Source organism: Pseudopipra pipra, chromosome 3 (assembly GCF_036250125.1).
Source record: "Pseudopipra pipra isolate bDixPip1 chromosome 3, bDixPip1.hap1, whole genome shotgun sequence".
Classification (NCBI taxonomy): domain Eukaryota; kingdom Metazoa; phylum Chordata; class Aves; order Passeriformes; family Pipridae; genus Pseudopipra; species Pseudopipra pipra.
This window is the reverse complement of record NC_087551.1, coordinates 20,516,259-20,540,855: the sequence shown is the minus strand read 5'-3', so window position 1 is coordinate 20,540,855 and position 24,597 is coordinate 20,516,259. Positions and strand designations below refer to the sequence as shown.

The window sequence follows — 24,597 nt, the reverse complement described above, 5'->3', positions numbered from 1 at the left end:
ACAGAAGGGGGGAAAAATGCAGTGATTTCTGAACTGCACAATTTTAATATGTCTCCATAAATGTTACTGAGAATGGTGTTTCTTACCACAGAAGTGTACTGAATTTTGATAAAATTACAAGGTGACAATTGCATCTGACAATCTACTGTAGCATAGTAACAATCTGTCACTCATGGGATCTGGTTTCAGTGTAGATATATGACTTACCCTTTACTGCATTTATAAACTTTTTAAAGCTGTGCTGCTTCTAAATGAATAACAAATGGTCATATAATGTTGAGAGACCTCAGATCTGCTCAATAATGTAAAAGAGTGACAACAATGCCTTGATGAATAAGATGACAATGTACAACCCTCTGCATATTTTTTCTAAAAAGTTACAATAAATTAACAAGTACCACAGTGCTTGTATTTAAGTAATAAAATATTCCAAGAAACTCAACTTTCACAGAGAAGTGCTCTCTAGCTTCACCTAGAGTGAACCCCTATTTCAACACTTATTTCTAAATGTTTTTAAGATAGATGTTTTCCTTGTAATTCTAAGCTGAAATTGTATCCTATTTTAACATTTGGAAACTGAACACAGTTGAAATAGTATATTAATAGTATATTAATAGTATATAACAGTGATAATTTTTAGTTCTAAATTTAAAAAGAAATCAATAAGTGTAACCCTTTGATAACTGATTGTATGATAAAGAAAACTAATACTTAAATTCAAAATAGGGAAAAATTATTAGACAAAAAACATTTCAGATGTTTGATTATCAATAGATCAGTATTTAACATTGGAATCAAACATGCAGGAGAAGTTGTGTGACAAATTATATGTTCTACAGTGTGCAATTCTTGTTTTCTGAATGAAAAAGGGGGAAAGTCTTCAGAAATACAAGTAGGATGAAAGATAAAAATTAATAAAGTCAGGCAATTGAACCTGAAGACCTGAGCCACAGCAGTAACAGTGAGCAGCGTTTGAGTTATTTTACCAGAATTGATTATCTGTTACACTACATTGAGATATCTAGATTATTGATCTGTAAGATTATGGTACTGGGGTCTCCCCACTTTTCCTCCAGGTACACGGAATGGAGTTGCAACAAATAACACTAAGTAAGGACTACTTTGTTATTGTTGTCACCCTTCATGTAGAACATAGCAGTTACTTTTTAATTTAAAATCAATGAATGTCTGAAAGGCAGCCTTGTTCCTTCAGCATAAATGAATCATTCGCCTTTGCCGAGCACAACAACCCAATCACCAGCCAAGGTGAGAGTGGGTATTTCTTTGTTGTCGTTGAAAATTCTGTACACTACAAATAAATAACAAAATGCTAGAGTACCAATTAAGCTTTGTCAGACCCAGTTTTATGGCCACTACCACCAAACGTTCAGCTAACTTGCGACTCTAAAGCGTCATTTGCCTTTGCCAGGGCTTAACATTTGATATGCTCTGCCAATGTAGACCACAGCAAAACAAAAAGCTCTTATTTATTTATTTATTTAAGAGGATCAGACAAGAACTATTACTGCTCTGGAACTGGCAGGTTAGACAAAAAGAAGCAGTATTCTGAAGCTGCACAGTACGTTTTGAAATGCCTGTAATGGGGGTATTATAAAGTAGGGAGAACTCTGACCCTCAATCAGGCTAAGTTCAGCATTATGTTTCTTAGCATTAAATCAGAAGAGCACGAATTTACAGAAAGGAAGGAAGCTATTTGCCTGACTTCTCTCTACTTACCCCTAGCTTGCTTCCAGCTATCATTTATAAATAGTGCTCTGGAGGGAAGCTAGGCATTTTATTAGGGAAAAAATAAAACTTGTTAAGACCACCTTGCCTGAAAACCTGGCTTTTGACATGCTGGTGACAGGGACTGGAGCAAGCAGTGTCAAATGGAATAATTTTTAAGGAAAGACAACAGGAACTTGTCGCCTCATTGTATGCATTTACAAATAGAGGCTTTTCAGAGTATTAGGCCTAGTTAAAGCTGCCCTCTGGATAAAAAGTGTTCCCAAGCAGCCTCAGACAAGCTTGGGAGACAAACAGATGTGACTATGGTCCCTGGCGTTTGGCAAGAACACTCACTGTCAATAAGAAAAATATGAGCATGGACAGGGCATCAGCTGCACCATGGCCGAGCAGGCCTGCAAGTGTCACAGCAGCGGCAAAGTTGTGGCAGAGGGAAATAAGAGGGCTGCAAAAGCCAGGCTGGTGTGAACTTACACTAGCATGCCAAGAATTTTTGTTGTTGTTGTTGTTGTGTCATGCCTCAATGTATTAAACAAAACACTGGAAAAGCTGCTGTCAATTTTTATTCATTTTTCATCTTGCACACAGTTTAGAGTCTCCTTTCTACGTGGTAAATAAGAGCCTCAAAAATGAAGACAGACTGGGAAGGCAGCAATAACAAAAAAGCTATTGAAATAATAAATAAACCCCACAAAACCAGATTTGAGACAGCAAACACTTTTATAGAAGCAACGACATGTAAAGCAATTCACAAGCATTTTCACTATGCATTTTTGTGAAACATTCACTCTGACAGAAATTTTGTTATTCTCTTCTTAAATAGTTGCAGTTTATCAATTTTTTTTCAAGGTAGTTGCCCTTACTATGGTAACGTGCCTAGAACTGTCTCTTTAAGGTCCCCAAACGTTTATACCTGTGCCTACACAACACAATCTCTTTTTCTGTAATTTTCATAGCTCATTAAGCAAATATTTTTGATGAGTACCTTTTCAGCAGTTACACATATTCGCCTCTCCAAGACATTTGTAAGAGGCCACGTCAGATTTTTATCTACTCTGACCTTTGCAGTCCATAGACCATTTGGTTAAATTCTCCAAATAAACATCTTGTTCTGTGGGGCAACCTACAGCTGTGCTGATTTAAATGCAATCCACCTTCTGAGCTGAGAACCTAAAGTTGTTCTTCACCCTTTCACGAGCAGTTATCACCTTTGCCAGTTCAAAGTTCACCAGTTCAGTCATTGAGAAGAACAGTACAATAAAATGGACAGTAGAAAGTCCTGAACACGTGTTCTAGCCCTCTGGTTTATTGCGTGCTTCTGCAATCACTATCATCCAGGTGTAAAAAACCAAAACAAAACCCCAACCCACCACCAAAACCAAAAACCCCCAATCCCTCTTCACCAAGATTAAAAGACCCTATTCAAATGCAGTAACTGTTCTACAGTCTCTTCAGAAAGGTACAATGAAGACAGCTTTATACAGTGAGTATACGTTTCATAGCCACTAACACAGCGGCCAAAACTAGCGAGACTGTCATCTCCTAGGGTGAATTCTGGGTGCTTGTGTATTAAATACAAAACATTTGCATGCTTATTTTATACGTCTCATTGTAAAAACAAGTCTGTCGACCACTTTACTTTTTCTGTCTGTTGTTAGCAGCTGTCACTTGCCCTGCAAACTGCATTTCTTTATTTGATACCAATGCAGTTGCTATTACTGGTGCACTATAATTGTGCTGATGGTTACAACACTGAAGGCAACTTAATTTTGATTTTGTCCCTTAAGTATATTTACTGTGAAACTGCTTACCAGATGACACTACAACATTGCTAAGACTAGTTGTAAGTGATGGAGGTGATGGTTTTACACTCTGTGTCTAAGATGCATACAAGTATTGATTAATAACGAAGACCGGTGTGGAAGAGTGTGTTTTTTGTTTAATAGTATTTGTCAAATTTCTGTACTCCAACTTCGAAAATCCTACGTAGCATATTATTATGATGCAATGTTTTCAAGAACACTGATTTCTATTCCATAATTTGATGAATTGGTAATGATCAGTACTTGCCTATCCATTATATTTCACTTAGCATCTCTCTCACCTGAGGAACAAACATTCATCAAACAGTTACACCCCGTTCTGCCACAGTATCAATGCATTCCTGCAGATGGCTGTAGAACTCTGCAAGTTTATCACTGCTGAATGCTTCAGCTAATAGAGAGGCTTGATAAAAGTTTATATGTGAACGTCTTTCACAAGACATCACAATAATGCAAAAGTTGACTAGTTTGCATTTTAGAAGGGACTTGAGAGAATTATTTTGAAGGGGAAATCTAACTGAAACTGTCAGTTCTCAGTCTTAAAATATGGATAGAAAATAGATATTCATATGGATATGATTGAAGACAGAATGCAGTGAGGACCATGACTCACCTTAAGCTTGAAATTACTGGACAATTTCTTATAAACTGAAATGGAAGTAATGTTCGCAGCAGCAGTTAAAAATGAAAAAACAACTCAATTGTGGAGCAGAGAAGAAAGCCAATAAAATGATTTAAAAAATCAGCATGTGTGTAACAGCTTAACTCTATAAAAATCAAAGAATAGTCTGAGCAAATCTTCCACTATTTAAGTACCTTTTACACAAAAATATCACATAAATGATTCTCATGTCCATACACAGAATGGACCTGTAGCACAGTCTATCCCATTTTCTACGTGGCTTAAAATGCAGACTCTGCTGTTATCTGGTCGCCAATGGAACTGCATCCGTGAGCACTGCTTAAATAAGGGAGTTTATGTGAACTTTAGATGAACTTTAACTCTCACTGTATGTATCTGAATTACCACAAGTAGCAGACAATGGCTTCAAGAGCACTGGGATACATAATAAGTTTAGAGGTAAACACCATTAAAGCCCTATTATATATGTCTTTCTAAACATCCTATAACACTTTTAGCTAATTAAATAAGATGAACGTAAAATTCTGCACTTCCACTTGACTGAGTCTCCAGAAGTATGGACTTAATCAAAAGGTATCATACCAAATACAAGTACCAGACAATTGGTGCTGTAAATTTGGGAAGACTATTCTGTATTATCTAGGTATAACAAATACTAAATCTTTGTCTCTAGCATGTATATCAATACAACCAGAGAAAAGATGCATGGTGGTTTCATAATGTTACACAGAAATATGCAACGCACGTTTCTTTTTGAGGAAAAATATATAAAAAATAACGGCTAAGGAATTTTATAAGGAAAGATATTCTCTTTCCTTTGCGGTACAGAGCTTGGCAAAAACATGAATGCAGCCCCTGGGCTTTATTTGAATGCCCAGAGTAGGGACACGTGCAGTAATGCATGTGCCCCATGGACAATCAGAGAGGGATGGCTCCTTGTCCATTCTAATTCAGAAGGCATTCTTTCACTCTCTTGCTTTCCTCTTCATGTCACTTTTTTCAGACACTATTCAGGTGAAATCAGTTCCACGCTTGATTCCTCCTCATCCTTTACAAACAGTAAAGCTTTTCTTCAAACTTGTCTAAAGAATGACATCATCTATATAACAAATTGCTTCATCTACCTCTGCAAGTGCAAAAACCATTACATTAACCAGAAGAGCTATGCACTTTATTTTCCTTTTATTACATCTTAAACAGATGTGATAAACCCATGCAACTCTATCAAACTCCTTTCATACAATGCCAATCTGTTCACAACATAACTTCAAGCATAAGGGTGACATACCTGTATTACTGAAAGTCCCAGTGCAATTCTATTATGACTAGAATACAATCTTCCCCTGGCCCCACCAGATTACCTCATCACTTAATACTATATCCTAACACATTCCTTTCTGTTATGTTTCTCAGCACTTCTGTCATTGAGACACAGTAGTTGTTCCAAAATTTATCTGAACTCTACAAATCGACACATTCAACTCCGCACTGGCATAATTTTAGCACACAGGATGGAAAATAAAAACTTGTATCACTACCTATGTTTTGACACCCAATCTCAAGTCACTTATGCACTTAACTTGCAAAATGAGTTCCTAAAAAAGCCAGTTCAGTAGTAGAGGCCTACTGCCCTCAGAAAGGATAATGCATTGTTTTTTCTTGGTTCTAATTAGTAATTTAAGCATATGTTCAGCATTTAACTCTAAATGTTTGCCTTTTCCCCAAGCTCTAAGACAGCTGTCCAAGATGTGAATGCCAGAAAACATTTAAATATCAACATCTGTTGAATTATGTTAATTTAGTGTAATATAATTGGGCATGAGTTGGAATTGATCAAAAGTATATGAATTACACAAAGGCAAATCCAAACCAATATCTTGGTGTACAAACAAGTCACCAAGGAACACTGAGGAAATATACCCCAAAAATCCAATTCTATCAAAAATTAAATAGCTAAAACTTTCAGTTTTCTTCAACAAATGACATGATTTCACATTTTCGATAGAGGAAATTAATATTTATACTCATTCAGAATATAAATTTCATTTTCATTCAGAATATTTCTAAATATTTTTGGCAGCAAGTTCCACTACTGTTTAGTGTCAAGCAACACCTGATAAAAATAATGCTCATGTTCACGAAATGGTGAAATGTAGTTTGAAAATAGGTTGCACTAATAAAATACCATCCTGTTACAGGACAATATTGTTTCACAAATTCTAAAGCAAATATTCTTTGGTTTCTTCTTCATCTTGAAACAACATTGTTGATATTGCAGAGATATGGGCTCCGATACAGCTCTTAAGTGACTTGGAAAATATCTTTATGACTTAAGCAGTAAACATGGACTTGAGCAGATACTTTAATGGAAGGACTCAATAGTTTATTCAGCTACACTATTTCTTCCAGATATTTCTGGATACATATTTGTTTACCAAGTGTGATACTCACTAAATAAACTCAGTACGGGATAAATGTATTTTGTTGAAAAGACTTTAAAAACCACATCTTAAAATTCTGGGTTACAGTCATATAGAGTTAGGTTAAATTATTGCAAACATCAGTGTTGTGTTCAAATTCTTTTACTTTTAAAATGGGTATGGGACAAAAAGCAACACTAAAACTCCAAATATGCAATACAGTAGCTCAAAAATGGAGGAAAGAAAATGCTTTATCAGTTTGGAAGCACTCAACATAACCTGGAAGCCAATTTCTTTATTCAACTCTGTGCTGGGAAGGTGAGCAAGCATGGCCAACTGGGATGAATTTGATCCACTATAAGAAACCAACACTTCAACTAACATAGGTAAACAGTCAGCACAATGTAATGATTTTTAATAAGCCATTCAGACCTTGATCTAGACTAGTGATTCAGAAACTTTTTGTCATATTACAACCATTGGTGAGTCCTTAACCTATTGCCTTCCAATTGGTTCCAAGAAAATAACAGCTCTGCAGCTGGACCCCAGCATCATTCTCCTCCTTAGTCCCTTTCACCTCCCTATTTTTAATACTGGGCTTAAGAAACAATTCTTCCAACAATCTCATTGTCTGGCCAAGACGGTACACTTATAATTCAGTCAATAATCTGATAAACAAATATGTAATTGTATGCAAGTCAGGATGAGACCCTAAAGCTAAGACAGAAAGTCAAGTAAATTATGCTTCCTAACACTCTGCACCCATTCGCTTCAGTTACTGTCAAGCAACTCCATTGAGTACAAGAGGTCTAAATGTGCAGGAGTGAATGCAAAATTTCACTTTCTAATAGCAAAGGAGAGCAGCTAATAGAAAGTTAATAGAATTTAGTTTCTAAATTTTTTAACAGTAAAAGCTTCACTTCTGTCCGTCTGCTTTGTCTTAGCAATTAGTGATATTAACACTTGCAAAAATAAGTCTGAAATTCAAAAATCAGTGTCCTTCGCTTCCTTTTGTCTATGACTGTTAGTCAGTGGTAGTTTCCAGACAGGCTAAAACGTATTGTTATAATAAATGATCACAATTGCAAAATATCAACAAAGACAAACATTAAAATTTTACCTAATTTGAAACAAATTTTCTTCTCTTTCTATCCAAATTTTCTTCTAAACTCTTTGTTTACTTATAGAAAATCAATCTGAATAGAATTCAGTGTGCCTATGCCTCAGAATTTTAGTGCACCAGGGGATACTGGTTTGCATATATGAGATTCAGGGATCCTTTTGAGATTGGTAGGAACTCGATGTAAAAATTGCACAAACAGTTTAATGCACAATAAAACCAGAAAGAGGTAAACCCACCCTTCCTTCATGCATGGCTATTCATCCTTATCCAGCTTTCACGTGTCTGTGTGGTGAAACACAGAGACAAAACCAAATTTCTTATGGTGGGGGAGATGATAGGACAAATGAGTGGTGGAAAACCAGATTCCAAATCAACCTCCTTGGACTGCAGTGCTGCCTAAGGTTAAACAGTCTGTGGAACTACAATGCTAGGCACTGTGCACAGCTCCTGCTCACACCTTACACAGCAGGAAGGGTCTTCAACTTAACTTTATCCTTATGCTGTTAGTATTTTAACAGGTAAGCTGAGACAAACAAAGCTTGAGCTGCGAAGCAAAAACAGAGCAAGAGAGAATCTGATGCAGCTGAGTGTGAGAAACAAGTATATCATGTGCTAAAATTTTGGTACTTGAAAGTGAGAAATTTGCTATCAGTTCATTCAGGGGAAAAAATCAATCCAGATACTACATCCAGAGGTACATAATTTCTAGTGGTTATCTGATTTTTTATTATATATATTTTTTTAAAATCAGGAAAAATTAACTTCCTCTGAGTTAACATACTCATGTGTACCTGGAATTCAATTTTGAATTACAAATTTTCATTATTATTTAGCAGCTTATTTATGTACCTTATTATAAAGTATATTAGATTTTAGTGCAAGAACAACAAAATTCAGCTTGTGGTTTTGTACTTAATCAGTTTTGCATTAAAGATGCAAAGAAAATGCTCAGATCACATGGAAAAATGTATTTTCAAAACAGAGCACAGTTCCAAACTCCTGCTACTTTTGCAAAGGTCTCATTATGGAAGTTGAGTTAAAAGGTGATACTTTAAAAACATCTAGTAACTAGACTAAACTAGGTCACTTAGTCAACAGATACTTTAAATCTACTCATGAACCACTACTGAGGCTTTAAGATCTCCATTAAATCAAAGCATCACATACTCGCCACATTTTGAAAAAACAATCAAACTACCATTGCCCTGTCCTCTCCCAAATGCAAATCTTTTCAGGACCCTAAAAATAAGGCTACAGTACAGAAAACTCAATCAGGAATTGCCCTCTCCCAAAATGGCACCATCTTTTAGCCTTCCCAGTGAAGAATAATACCAAACTGATGGAATAATGTTGTCCCTGAGGGTGACAGCAAGGGAGGAAAGCAATGTGTCCTCAAACATTCACATAATTTAATCTGGAACTGCAAATATTATTAAGCACCAATCATAACAGTACAGTTACTGCTTCACGGCACTCCAAAGAGCAGATAAAACTGCTTAGTTGTTAATTTCTAATGATGTAAACACATTTGGATTTTAATGTTATATCTGAATCTCCTGCATTATTAGCTCTGGGGTTACAAGACGTTAACTTACTACCTTTAGTAATTTTACACTTGAATTAAAAAGCATGTTTAATTATTACTTTCTTTTAAAGTATTTTTTGTTCATATGATGGCAGAAGTGAATCACCTGGTAAAACAGCCATGCATTCCTCTGCTTTACTGCAGTGTGAGTGCACGTCTTCATGTATAATTTTCAAAAACTGTCTGAATTTACCTCCTCTGGTACTGTAATTTCATTCCACAAAAGCCACATTAAACAATTACAGTTCTTGTAATTAACCAGTAGCCTAATGTACAGTTTTCTTATCCCAATCCATTAACAGCTGCTCAAAAAATGTAGTAATTAATGGTTTCATTTATTTTTGGCAAACCTGCAACTCGACAAATAGTTTTGTATCTGCTGCAAATTAGGACTCTTTCCCAAACAACAGATGACACGGTGGGAAAGAGGGAGCAGGCAGAATCCTTGCACATCTTTGTCTGTTTAGAAGATCAAATAAAGAGCAGCTGTAATGTTATTTGTTACATCTGTGTAAAAAAGTACCACGTTCCGTATCATCAGATGAAAATGAACAAGCGCAGCACAAATGTACAAATAGGGATTTTACTTTGAAACTGGGAAAGACAGAAAATTTTAATTTTAACCAAAGCAATACTACACTTCTGAAAAGCTTACATCAGGTTGGGCATAATTTTTCTCTTACAAGCTTTCTTTAAATACTAATTCACATAGAACACTTAGTTATAAGAAGTGAAAATATTTGAGAGTCATCCTCTTGTATCAGCACAAAGCATCTATTTAAACTGGATTGAGAACAACTAGGGAAAGGAGGGAAAGAGACAGTTGAAGAAAACAGGGGGAAGTTATAACTAGTGTTCTGGAGTTTTACTGACACATCATCATTTGGTAGCATTTACGTACTTCCTTCATATAATCCTTCTTGTACTACTTCCAGAGTCTGCTTTCCTGAATGCCTCCTCCACACGTGCAAAGACCTGTATTTCAGTCTGTGCTGTTCACCACAGCAGGAAGAGACTTCAAAGGCTTCTTGCCAGCTCAGAATAGAGCAGCAACAGGTGATCATTGGACGACAGGCACACAGTCCTCCTGTCACATTGTAGTAAGGGCCAAGTAGGTAGCTCCTCCTGACTTTTAAAGAAATATCAAGCTACGGTCTACTTCGCAGCCACAAGAACTGGCTAACTAGTTCATGCTAAGCTGCTGGTACATTGATTAAAGTGTTAACACAACACCAGTTACCTGTTTGAAACCTGACTTGTATAATTCTACTCCACCTTGAAATCACTTCCATGAGTATGACCTAGCCTTCTTTCAAGGCAGGAATGAACTGAATAGGAATAATAGCTTAATTTTTTTTCTTCTTTCAGAGGTCTCTCGGGGAACATTTGCAAGTGGAAAGCCAACGCAGAATTAGCAAGATTCAACAAAAAAAAAATCAGTAAGCGGTAAAAATTTGGGCACTATTTTCTTTTCAGTTTCTTAATTCATGCATATGTCAAATTATACTTACCATACAGTAAGAAAAAATAAATATGTAGATGAAATAACTCATGATACTTAACAGGCACACACTAAAAAAGAAATATGACACGAGACCACTATGTAAAGAAAATAATTACACGAGTTCGACTTATTCAGAGTCTGCTGTTTTCCAACCTGCAATTCTGTTGCTTCCAGATTACAGCATAAATTACTTAGTTATGGCATCAACTGTTATCACCGAAGGCAACATATTAAGTTGTTTAAGTATTCTGGTTATTCTGTCAAATGAGGATAAAAGTACTGCCTTCATAAGGGTATTGTGAGGATAAGTTCATTATGTATTAAGAGGCAGAAAGATAGTTGTGTGATGGAGGTCCCCCGTATATTTAACAATGCAATTACATGTTCAAAATCATGTTATAGCAGGTCAGCAAAACACTCTTCAATGCTGTCCCCACTGCTCATCAAAGGAATGTCTTAGCCATAGGAAATCTCCTTTAGGTACAACTCCTTTGTAAAATTTTACGAAAGAAAATGTATTTTACCTCATGATGGGAGCCAGAAAATGGGCACATGATCAGCCGAGGCAGTTCGGCTGCCAAGCAGCAACTTGTTAACTTGCAGTAACTCAATCATGTTCAATTGTTTGCCCACTGCCTCGGGCTACAGACAGACATTTGGTCTGCTAACAACTGCGCCAGATGAAGACATTACTATCCCAAGCTATTTGTTATCACACATCTGCTGGAGATTATCATCTCCACAGCTCTGCTGGAGGAAGAAATCATGTGAGCACACCCTAATATGGTTTGTACAAAACCAGCCAATTTAATTTAAATAGGTGAGTTGAGCTAACCAGGCTGACTTTGCCTGAAGCACATTAAAAATTCAGACAAAAACCCTTCTTTACTGGCAAAAGAATAGAGGATGAAAACAAGCTGCTGGAAGAATTATCTATCACCTTTAAGCAGATTGGGGAGGAGACTGTTCTCATCCTAATGCAGAGAGATAATGTAAACAGAGAATTTTTTTCAAGGCTCTAGAGGAGGAATAAATGAAGCTTCTAAAAGAGTATTTTTTACTACTGTTAACAATTTAAATAATGAATGGGAAAACTATTTGTAGATTAAATCTTATCTGTGAAGGTAGCATAAATAGATAGGTATATTTAAATGTCTTGAATGCAGAAGATCACATGCTGAACTGTATCACTGTTAATATAATCTATTCAGGTTCTAAATGTTGTGGCTCAGGACTGTCCCCTTCCTTAACATCTCGTCCATCAGTAGCCATATCAATGGTTCCCTACAATCTGATTAACTTGCCACTAGAAAAAGTTCATGTTAGTTATATAGGATTAGATCATTATTATTAATTTTGACAGAAGAAACCTAATACAAGCAACCCACTACATAGCTCATCCCAGACAGTATTATTCCACCACAAAGAGACAGCTGCAGACCACTGCCATGCTTAGAGCTCCACACCTTTCTGATGTATTTATAGAGTAAATTATTCCACAAGTCACTGATCTAATGTAACATGGGTATTTACATATTGTCTACACGCTGACACAAGAACTGTGTTCAGTCATCCAAAAGGGGTAAGAAAAGTGAAGGCAAGCATAGAAAAATGTGTGTGTACACATCTCATACACATATGAAAAACAGAAAAAATGTCTTCCAGAACAGCAAACAAACAAGAAATACAGTTACGTGAAAACTACACACTATACCCACAGAAATTCAGTCTTGCAATAGAAGCAATTTAGACTGCATGCTAGACAAGTACAATAATTTTAAAGAATGTCCAAGACTCATCCACTGCTGCTGTTCTCTCACCACATTTAGCAACAAAGAGTAAGACAATATAAGGTCACAGCCACTACTTTCTAAGTGGGTTACTCATCTGAATTACCTTGAAGTATCCTCTGCATTAAGTGTCCATTTAGGAAAATTTCAGATTTTGGTTTGTGAGTAAACACCTCTATTCAACAGAAGATTTAACTGCATATGCATGTAGTACACTGAAATAATCAAAGATTTACTACAATTTTACTTAATTCTGTAACTCAACCTTGTGATATTTGATTGGTATCATTGTACTTCAGTGGTTTTTCAAAGTATTTGGACACATGTAAAAAACCTAAATGACAGATTTCCACTTAAAGCTTTTTACATGCAGTATTGAAGATGCACATTTCCAGCTGAGTTGATGTTCACCATTTTATTAACTCTGTGAACATTATTTGTTACTAAACCAGTAATTTCTACAGGTACTTTGTTAAGTAGAAACATTTTCCTTCTCTACATTGGCTGGTGAAACTAAGATTAACCCTTTTGATAGAACTAACAATTTAAAACTAGGTCATGAAAAAATCAGTCTTCAATATTAATGACTGGTAAATCTGACATGTCACCAGGTAACAGTAATTTCATTAGTAAGGAACAGAATACCAGAGGAATTGTCTCAAATCAAATGAGGATCAGCACTTAACATGTGAGGAGATGAACTATGTATGTTGTGTTTTTTCTATATAACTGAAATTCAATCTCTATTTTGGTTGGAATAACTTCTGGTAAAAAGCAAAATATTAGGATACAAAACATTTGAACTACAGAAATAAAGTAGTCAACAAAGTATGCTATTGGCCTGAGACAAAAGATGTTTGCACACTGTGCAAATTAAATTATTATTTTCAGCAGCTAAACCATAGAAAGAATGTTAAAATTTGTTTAATATGCATCTTGTAAATAAGACTTATGCTTTGATACTCTAAGACAGGAGATGGCCTACTAAAAATATGATTTTCATAGTAGTTTGAATTTTTCTTCAAGTCACTTCAAGTTTCTATGGTAGGATTTTCTGAAAAAGCAAAAATAACTATTTTGAAAAAACCTGATTCACCCGGAGGAAAAATGCCTTTGAAAACAGAGATGATGGTACCAAGAGGTGTGAGCAGGAGACCCTGCTGGTTTTAAGGGTAGTAAAATATGCATCTGAACTGTGGCTTTACCTATGTTGTAATAATAGTTTATGGAAGCCTTACTTTAATATTACAGATATTTTTCAGAAAATGCAAATCTTCAGTCTTGAGTTTGCCACCTATTATTTCTACCAGATATTTATTGGGATAACAGTCTATTAAGGTATTGTTGACTGGACATGAAGAGAGGTTGAAGATCACTTCAGGTACTTAAGGCCATTTTAAAAATCTCTGTTCTAACTGCTTGTGCAGGTAGCAATCACCTCCCAAGAGCTTCACTTGGTAGGATAACAAACACCTAAGTTATGATTCTGAATTTCTCAAACTGTTTTATATTGCTACAGCATAAAAAAAGATCCTAAAATGACTTTGAATATTATCTGTTTCTTAGTTCTCACTTTATACCCACTTTATACTCTCATGTAAGTAGTCTGATAGTCTGATAGCCCAGTTATGGTGAAAATTCATATCTAACTTCAACTAATTCTAAAATTATGAGCCAAAATATCATTTAACAAGTGCACTTGCCAGAAAAGTTATGCAGAAGTTTTATGCAGTAAAAATTTTGTTTAACATAAAAGGTTTAATAGACAAAGATAACCACAATTTCTGAAGATGAATTACCAACACACCATAACCAGTGTCTTAGAGTATGTGACCAGAACTTGCACATGATGAAACAGATTCATATCTAATGTGCACATTTTTGAAAGAAGTATTGGTCTCCCTTTCCAGGTATTCAGCAAGGGAAGTATTTAGCAATATTAAAAACTTAGGGTGACCACATATATACTAAAAGTCAACTGCCTGAAAGAAAACTCTCTCAAGCGGTACCACAGAATTACATGATGATATAAATTCATTACAACTTTTTCAAAAAAGTAACTTGATAGCACATTGTCATCTTTACAGAACAACATAAAAATAGTGTAAGGTGTTGTGCACAGCAAGGGAAGTATTGCTGTAGTTTCTCATTTGAAAAAATGATAGAATTAAAATAATTATTTGCTAGAATAGATTTAGCAGTTAGCCTGTACACAAAAAAAATCCCTCTAGGAACAGGCTCCTAGATCAGTGTCTGTAAGTTCAGCGTTGGCGCTTTGTCTTTTGAGAGAGAGGAAAGAAGCTGGAGGATAGAATTAGATTTGCTTTTATTAAGTCTTCACAATGAAATTTTTATAGTCAAAATATAGGAACAATTTAAGTGTTACAGTATTTATTTTCTTGATTTCACATATGCATAATAGTAATTTTATACATTTCCAGCATTTAACTTACATGCCAGAAGCACAAACCATACTTTGGCATCCATTTAATTCTGATGTTCTAAAGAGATTAAGTTTAGTAAGTGTAGTTGGATATAGTCACCACAAAACCCTAATACTCATAGTTAAGGCAAAGATTATGCCAAACAAAAGAAATTCTTGAAAATAAACCACGAAAAAAACCCAGAAGACCTAGTACAATACACCAATGGATTGGTGCCACTTCTTATATAAAGATTTGAGAGTTGAGAAATCAACAACTTCCTGAACTGTATTAATGACAGCTGCCACATTAACTTACCTGCTAGCTGTTTTTACAGAGCTGTTCTTCTTGTGTCCTCTCTCCGATCGGTTGTCTCGCAAGAGTTGAAGCTATCAAAAAAACCCCAAACATGTTCAGAACAATCTCACAGGCAATGCTTTTATTTGCTTTTTAGAATAGTTATCCTGACAACGCAACTCTTTCCTCTCTTGAGTAATCTCTCAATAGCTTTCACCCATGACTTTGAAATGAATAGAATTTTACAATGATAGCTAGTATGTAAATATATATCTACCAATTTAAAATGCCTAAATAATTGAAAAAGTGAAATTAAAGCATTTTCAAAGCATATTAGAAAGCCATGCATTCGAAATTTCACAATTAATTTATCTGTAAAATTTCACAATTTCAATCTAAATTTTCAAAGCTGTATAACTAAAAGTGTTGGAGGACATTTAATTTACAAAAAACTATTCAGGTTGGCACTTGCATCTAAGCAGTTATGAAACAGTTATAAACTCTTCTACTAAGCCCCAGGAACTGTAGTAATTTGAAAGTTGCACAATCAACAAAAAGACAGCATTAAAGCTTCCCGTAACAGTGAGGAAGCAGGAATAATGAAGGATTTGTTTAACTGAAATGGTGACTCAGCTTCTGAAACAAGCTGTGATTTACTTTATTTATTTTTAGACAAATAAAGGAAGACTTTTCAGTCAGATTCTCTCCAGCGCCCAGAGTCTATTTCCAGCATTATGTTTGTCAGATGAGTCAAGTGGCAATAACAGTAAAAAACAACTGTCGAAACGTTACACTCAAGAAATTAAAACTGGACAGTATAAAACCCCCACAAATGTTTCTTGAAACTTATCATATATTTAGGAAAGAATAGAATGAAAGACTGTTTACAAACAAAGCGGGGCAAATGGACCTAATATTCACAGCAAAGACACTTAAAAATCCTATGGAAATTAGGAAATGATCAATTTTATGACTTGGTCAACCACACTTTAATACTGTACATGAGAAATGCCACCAGTCTATAAAATTGATTGATCAATTTTTCCCCACTCTCTAATGCTTCCCTCTTGTATAAGGAATGAATGTTCTTCATTTCAGCTATATAGTTCTCAAATGCAGTGTGCTTTTAAAAGGCAGGGGTATCTGAAAAGATACATACGGTATATATTCTGATACATTTTTGCAAATTAATTTTTTTATTTTCTTGACATCAAAGAATTAGAGCACTTACAATTCATATTCAAATGTAGCCACAATGTTTACGAGTATAACAGTCAGTGTGTATCTATTTCATGGTCAAGACAAAGAGAATAGTTTTATTGTTATCGACATTCTCTGGTTGATAAATAAATTGTAGTTATAGCACATTCAAATGAAGATCACCTGCCAAACTTCAAATGTGGTTAGCTGATTACTCATGTTCTAACATAATAATTTCAACTCCAAAAATTAATTAAAACAGAAAGTAGTAAACACATGCAAAGAACAGTTATACACTATGGATTTTCAGAATCTAGTGAGAATTTTAGTGGTTGTCAAAACTGTCATAATTACATTGCAATGTCATTCCCATTTCTTTTATTCTCCTGTCTTAAAAAAAAAGCATCAATCATACATCTATAATTGATTACATTAGCTTTACTTCACAATTCCTTAGTAATCTGTAAATTAAAAATTCAGTTGACAAGCTCTGGAAACACAACTCTTAGGAAAGATGAAAAAAACACTTAAAATATAAAATTAATTCAAACCTACTATTATCTGAGAAAAATGGATTAATTTGTCATTATATACCAGCTAAGCAGACATTTCTCACCCTCTGTGCTGACTGGATAGTGCCGGTATGTATGGTTGCATTAATGTATTTCTCATCATGGAAATTTCCATATTTTTCAGCTTAGATTCTTTTAAAGAAGTAAACAGTATAACTTCAGTTAACTAATCTGTTGAGATAATCAATATTTTAGAAACCCAACTTAAAAAAAATTACTCAAACTCACAGTAACCTAGTTCTTTTTTATATGTTTGTTTCACTAGGAAATGTATTTCAAAATAATGAGAGTTAAATGTGAATTATGTAGACCTGTCAGTCAGCTGACATATTGCAACATGCTAGAAGTTCACAACCTACAGCTAAAACTAACATGTTTTATTGACTCTGGCACTTTTGGGTAAGTAATATGGCTTGCTCTGGAGTTCAGAAGAAGAGGGGGGGACAGGAAAGACTTAAACTATGGCTTATCGGAACGACACGTGTTCATGATGGATCATCCTAAGATGAACCTTCCAAAGACTGTTTAGATTTTATTTCCTTTTCAAATTTCAAATCTATTCACATTTGTAAATACACTAGCAAACTGGCACAGATCTTTTCCAACTTAGTTGATTCTGTGAAATCAACTGCGTGATATCGATTTTTTCCAAGTTAAAAAAATAGAACTTCTGTCTTAAATTTCAATGCATTAATGACATATTCAACTACTTTTACTGAATGGTTGAAGTTAAATGCACATTTATGAAATGAAAACAGATTTATTTTCATATTTTATAGTCCTGGACAGTATGTTCTGTTTAGATCTTACTACCATCCATAAAGACAAGTATTCCTCCATGTCTGAAAACAAGCTAAAGTGTCATGTTGCTAATCAAATATTAAACATATCTTCACATTCCCTCAACCACATCTCTAGGCTTGGATCTCCTAAGTCCTACATTCTAGGGCCTCAGCAGATGAAGTAATTTTCACCAATATCTGCACCATGATGGAGATTTAACAGCTCCTTTTTTAATGCTGTGGTCACTGCAACCAATGAAATGCAGAAAAATGGAACTGAAGATCTTCCTGTAGAAGATCTTGCCTACTCTTGTCAAAGTATTTCTTGATTTTGGGAGTGAAATGTTTTGCTTTTCAGCATTTTGAGAAATGCAATATTTGGAGATACTACAATTAGACAAAATAATTAAAAAAAAAAATCAGGATTTTCATTTAAACTTTAAAACCTCAAAGATACTTCACTGAAATTAAGTGACTAATTAAAGATTTTTAATTAAGAGAATTTTGGAAATGCACCGCTGTTAATATGTTTGCTTACAAGAAAATATGAAATTATACCTGCTTTGTTTATAATTTCTTAAAATATTAGCCCACTACCTCTGGAGTAGAGGTAGTTAAAGTTCTTTATACATCCCTAGTAAACTGTTCTTGATCAAAGCAGTTCTTACCTGGCTATGTTCCTTCCTAGCCCCAGGGCTAAACCAGTGACTGTGGGAGAAAAAGAAAAGACAGTTTAACAATATAACTAACAAAGCACATGCTGTCATATGACCAGTCTGTGCGTGCTTTTGGGTATTTTATTGCCTGCCAGGAAAATATAGCCTTTGGCTATGCTTTATTTTAATGGGATATTTTTATTGAACTCTCTAAGTCTGTTACAGTTCTGAAAGAATGCATCACAGATTTCACTTCTGAGAAGCTACTGGCTTTATAGGTAATTATATTTTGTCAAACAAGCTAAAATAATACATAAATGATGGTATTTTAATACTACTATGCACGTGCTATAAATAAAAGTAATTTATTATTTAGTAGTGAAGTGGTAGTTATTAATGATTATAGCTGAAAAGACTTTAACATACTTTGGACTACCTGATAGTTGTTAACATAGTATTTCACAAACTGAGGTCTGAGTTAGAATCTAAAGAGAAATTCCAAGTTTGTAAATTCAGTGGCTTCATATCTCCATACAAATACAGAATTTTGACTATCAGCAGCCTTATTTCAGAGATATAAAAATTTGGACTGAGATGTTGACACGCAGGGATGAGAACACGCCTCTTCCCTCACAGCAGTAAAAGCACAATACTGGTTCACATACACACTGTGATCACACAGAACCGAATAACCATCTGAATGGAGCTGCAGCAAGAATTATACAAACCTCCACACTTGGAAAATGAAAATGAGAAGGGAAAAAACCCAAGGGGGATCTCAAGTTACATATAGTAGCTACATATTATTCATGTAAGCAAGCAATAGGTTTTGGTTAAAGGATAAAATAATTTCATCCATTACAACATTGCACAAAAAAGAACATCTGCTATTATACTTGTAAGTTCCTCTGGAAGTACAACCAAAGATTATAAACTTAACCTAGTCATGCTTTTTTTGAAGTAGTGACATTCAATACAGTTTCATCCTATTCCCCCCCCCCAGCAGCCACATAATGATGTTTAAACTTTAATTAGCATACTGAGAAGATGCAGATTCCATGGAACTGTTCTGTCTAAATCACTTTTATTTTTAAGTCACTAATCTGAAAGTCTTGTGGTTTTTTATCACTCAGTTTTTTTGAGTTTGCTGATGAGCAGTCAACCTTCTCATTCTTGTATAAAAGACCAGCTGTCACCAAAACCTTCATACTGCTTTCTCCTTTTTCTACTTTTAAGGTGATTAAGGAAAGGGAGTTGGAAATGAAAAAGGACTGGCAGCAATGAAGTTAAAAGTATACCTGAGATAAGGTAGACATCTATATATTTTGGACATGAAACATTCATCAACTGCACTGAATAGTTCAAAATCTGGCGAAAACAGGGAGATTTCATATACACACAACTTTGGTGCTGGCAGGGGAATGAAAAGTACAAAACATCACATTTGCAGATGACTCAACACACAAGGTCACAAACATCCAGGAGCTGATGAAGATAAGAAATATAATGGCTTAGATCTAAATTCCACATAGATGAGTGTCTTGTCTCTGATCAGTGTCAACAGCAAACACTCAAGGAGGAGCGGCAAACTTGTCCACATAAACTCTTGTAGATTGTGGCAAATCAGTTGATTACAGACTAAATAATTAGTAAAACATCTCTTTTGAAAAAGTACATCAAAGTAATTTGAATGCATCTCATATTTTGATATTAAAAATCTTTCATAAAGAATAAGACCTCCTGTAATGGGAAAGTAATATTCACATCACACTGATTTTTACAATTTTGTCCATTCACTTAATCACAAGTATTATTTATTTGCTTGTTTGTTTTATTAAAATAAACAAAAGTAAACCCCATAAAATACCAGTTGAATTACTTAAGGGTAGAAATAACTTATGAAATCATAACGTCTTGAATTCACACACACATTATCAAGTTATAGGGTGAAACAGAAGTGGATTAGTATCATAGAACAGTTGGTACTAAGGATCTGATGTTTGCAGTATCCTTGCCTCGGCAAGTTCTGTTTTAAACCGTGGATGCTTGGTCTAGTAGCAGTTAGAACATACAAATGCATCCCCAAATATACTATTTCCTCATCATGTATGTCTGTATTTTAAATTTCTGATTTGAAAAATAAAAGAAAATTTAATGTTCTTAATCCAGTATTTGAAAGAGATAACAAATAAATAATGCTGTTAAATGTTGCCACCTGAAGAGAAGAGCATACAGTAATTACATACTAGAATAACTAAACAAACTGAATTACATTCCCTATTTACTTATGTTTAAACAATTAATTCAGTGTCTTTTTTTGGAAATTATTGTAACTCCCATCACTGGTACTCACTCATGGTGAAGAGAATCCTGGGCCAAGTGAACCGTTTTCCTGCTACCGCCTGGTCCTGGTGTTATCTAATGGAAAAAACATAGGAAAAAAGAAGTCTTTGAATAATGGGGCACCATATACACAAAATGATTGTTTATTAGGAATATATCGCAAATATTAAATACGAAATAGAGGTAGCATATAGATGCAGTAAATGCAATTAGCAATATCTGCAATTTTTAAGTAAATTCTGAGTGCAGAAAGTATTATACAAGATTTGGCAAAATCCTTTATGTGCAATTCTGATTGGATGTCAGGCATAAAAGACATTTACAGATGTCAAGGCCCTAAGTTACTTTTTTTAAAAGTTCATGAATGCTTTATCTCCTAAAAATGAAAGTTAGATGTTTTGAAAATCATAGTGAATATACTGTCCTTATTTATGGCTAATACAGAAATAAATTTAGTAAAAAAACCACCTCCCAACCTTTGTATCCCAACACAAACCTTTTGAAATTCAAGTTGATGTGGGATAGAAAGCAAAGGTAAAATAATTTTTACCACACTTTACTGTAGTCAGATGTTCTGCCAGGCTCGAAAGGAGACCACAAAAACTCAATGATAATACATTTACATGGCTCAGGTTTGCCAATAGTACATAAGGAGGAGATTCACAGATAAAAGCAGTCTACTTGTTACTACAAGAACAATGAGCTCAACTTTTAAAGAAAAATATCCCTATTAATCTGGTGTAGCAATGGAGAAAACTCAGGACAGTTGAAGCTCCAAGTCTGGAAAACTTTCGAAGAATGCTCACTGGATAATTTGAAAGCTCCACGCGATTAAAGTATTTGAGCAAAATCTACTTTTTTGACCTGAAGAATGATGTCACTTGGGGCTGAACCGAGAAAAAAAATGAAGTGCTGTCACTTTTCTAGCTGATGGGGATTAAAAAGAATTGGTAATATCTTAAATCCGAAATATCTATGCAAACATACAAATCTCTAGTAGAGGAAACCATGGCAGCTACATGGGAGAACAGCACCTACTGATTTACCCTCATTTTGTTGTTTTACTAGATTGATTGAGGCCTTACACAGCCATGTGATAATAATAAAACACTGACCAAACGTTACTTTTTAAATGCCATAGTTCATCTAATAATAAAAGTGAGATACGGCCATTTGCAAAGACAGGCCTGTAAATATGAGCAAGTATTTTAATATGAAATTTCTAAATTTTAAGATTAATAACTAAACTGTTACCTTAACACTATAGGTAAACATGCAGCTCAGCTCTTGAGAGTTATATCCTGCATTAATCTCAAAATGAGGTTTTCATGCTATTCCAGTGGGTATCCCTGGAATATAGTAATCCATTTTCTACACTGTGGCTATAAGAAAAGCCGACTGTGCCTATGTCATGCTTTGTTAGAGGTTCATGATCACATTATCTCATGGTGGACCTGACACTTTTATTCAGTTTACAGTATGTTCTGTGTACAGGCAACTTATTTCCTTTGCCAGGGCTGCTGACAACCTTTTCCACACTATATTAATCTTGTTTACAGACTTTATCTTGGTACAAATATCAGAAAACCGAACTTTTTATCTCAGGGAGAAAATAAACAACATGTTGACAGAAGCAAAAGCTATTTTCTGGACTAAAATTGGTTGTTTACCTACAGCCATACTTATGGAAACAAGTTTAAGTTTCCAGCTTACTCAAAATACATAATCTGAAATTTAATAAGCATGGAAATTTCAAGAAAATTCACCTGATAAATTGCCAGTTTTAAAATAATACAAAAAACACAGAAGTGTGTTTTTCCACTAATTTATATGAGAATATGAACTTGCTTGGAATACAGTTACAACTGATCACAAAGTGCACTGCTCAGGTTTCTCCTGCGCACCCCAGATAGCTTCAGTTACCAAGCAGACACAGGATATTTATAAAACTAAACTCATAATGCATACATATACAGGCCTTTGCATAAAACTGACTGCTGATTATTGTAAGATTCACAGTGTGTTAGTGCAAATTAATTCCTATTTGCAAAACTTACCCGGGGTGTAAAAAGCTAAACCAAAGCCCATTGAGCCCACCTTCATCCACTAACTCACTCTTACAAAAATCTCCAAAGATCTGCTGAATCTCCACAGAAGTAAGGGCTAATTGCTCCAGAAAACGACAGCAAGTTGCAGGGCACAAAATAAAAACCAATACCCTCTCAACTGTTCAGATTCTTTATCTATGAAAAACCCCAGTTGTTATCTATCTGTTCATTTGTTAAGCAACAAAATCCCAGTGCACAAGAAGAAACTGGGGGTAAAGCAGGTACTGTCTTTCCCTTGGGTACTTACAAACAGCACTGAAAGTTTGCAAAACTAAGATTTTTTTTTTTTCAATTGAATGTATGCTAGTGTGCACATATGTGTATGAGGGAACCAGAGTTACTGTGATGGGAGTGTTAAGAAGACTGACAGACTGGGCCTGCTTTAAATTTTAAACTCAGTTCATCAATTAACATTACTTCTTGGCAATGGTCACTTCTCACACAGTAGTAAACACCCTCCTTTGATACACAAGCATATTAGTTTTTAACACTTGCATGCTAAATTGGCCATGAGTACACAATATCCTAGAACTGATACTGCAGAGTCAGCACTGGCAGGGATGGTCCCTGATGGTTTTGCCATGGGGGTCAAGGTGACCAGGACTGAGCCATCTGAGAAAAGACATTGGAATTGAAGTGGGTTTTTCCTTCTCATCATATTCTCCTAGCCTGTGTCTGATGTCTTTATGTTCTGAGGGAGTGGATACCTTCTCATTTTTTTGAGAAGGAGCAAGTTAAGGGCAAACTGAAAAAGCACGGTTTGATAATTTCCAACGAATGCTACAGGCTCCTTTTGCCACATATTTCATAGGAAAAAATGCAGCAGATTTTTATTTTTCTAATAATATAAGTACAAGAAATTTTTTTTTAAAATCTTTTGATGGATCAACTTTTTGGAAAAAAGCCATTGCACACTTAAAAGTGTGCACACACAACAGGAACAGAATTCTGACTTCAAAAGTTCCTTCCTATACGACATTAAAATCCCTACAAAATGCCCAATAATAGCTTTCAAGCTTTTTAGTAGATTTAACACTGTTTCTAGAAGTTGCAGTACCCCACAACCAAACATAATCACACCCATACTGAAACTCAGATAACCATAACTAATATAAAAACTGAAAGTATTTCTAACTATTTTTTCTTATTAAGATTAGCAGCTTTTAAAAAACTTACTAAATGTAGCAGACCACTAGGAATGATGTCCTAGGAGATGAGGAGCAATACTGACCTCCAAAAAGTACAAAAGTAGTACCTTAGGTCTTCACACAGACCAATTGTATTGTATCTCTACTGTGGCCTAGCTGCATAAAGCAGTAAAGTAAGTAGGACTATAAATGGAAACTAGGGAAATCTTTGAGCCTCCTTGCTCATCATCTTCCTCCTAGGCAAAGTCTCTCCAGGAACACATTTCACAAGAGATACTTACAGTTAATATAACTATTTAACATGAATAAAGTTTAGGGCTAAGCTTAGCTTAGCCATCACAGTGTGTCACATCCACTGTATGAAAGCCCAACAAAATTTTGCTGGACACAAAGTAAAGGTACAGAAATGACCTAACTGCTTTCCTAAATGAAAG

At 35.0% G+C, this 24,597-nt stretch overlaps 1 protein-coding gene across 1 annotated transcript in view; it reads right to left on the bottom strand.

The window, feature by feature from the left end:
- The window catches only part of GPATCH2 (G-patch domain containing 2), a 123,599-nt gene that overhangs the window by 16,804 nt on the left and 82,198 nt on the right, over positions 1-24,597 (bottom strand). The window contains exons 6-8 of the mRNA XM_064648180.1: positions 20,918-20,982; positions 18,577-18,616; positions 15,376-15,446 (exon numbers count right to left, since the gene is read on the bottom strand). Of these exons, the coding sequence (XP_064504250.1) occupies positions 15,376-15,446; positions 18,577-18,616; positions 20,918-20,982 (176 nt within the window). The remainder of the gene's footprint in view (positions 1-15,375; positions 15,447-18,576; positions 18,617-20,917; positions 20,983-24,597) is intronic.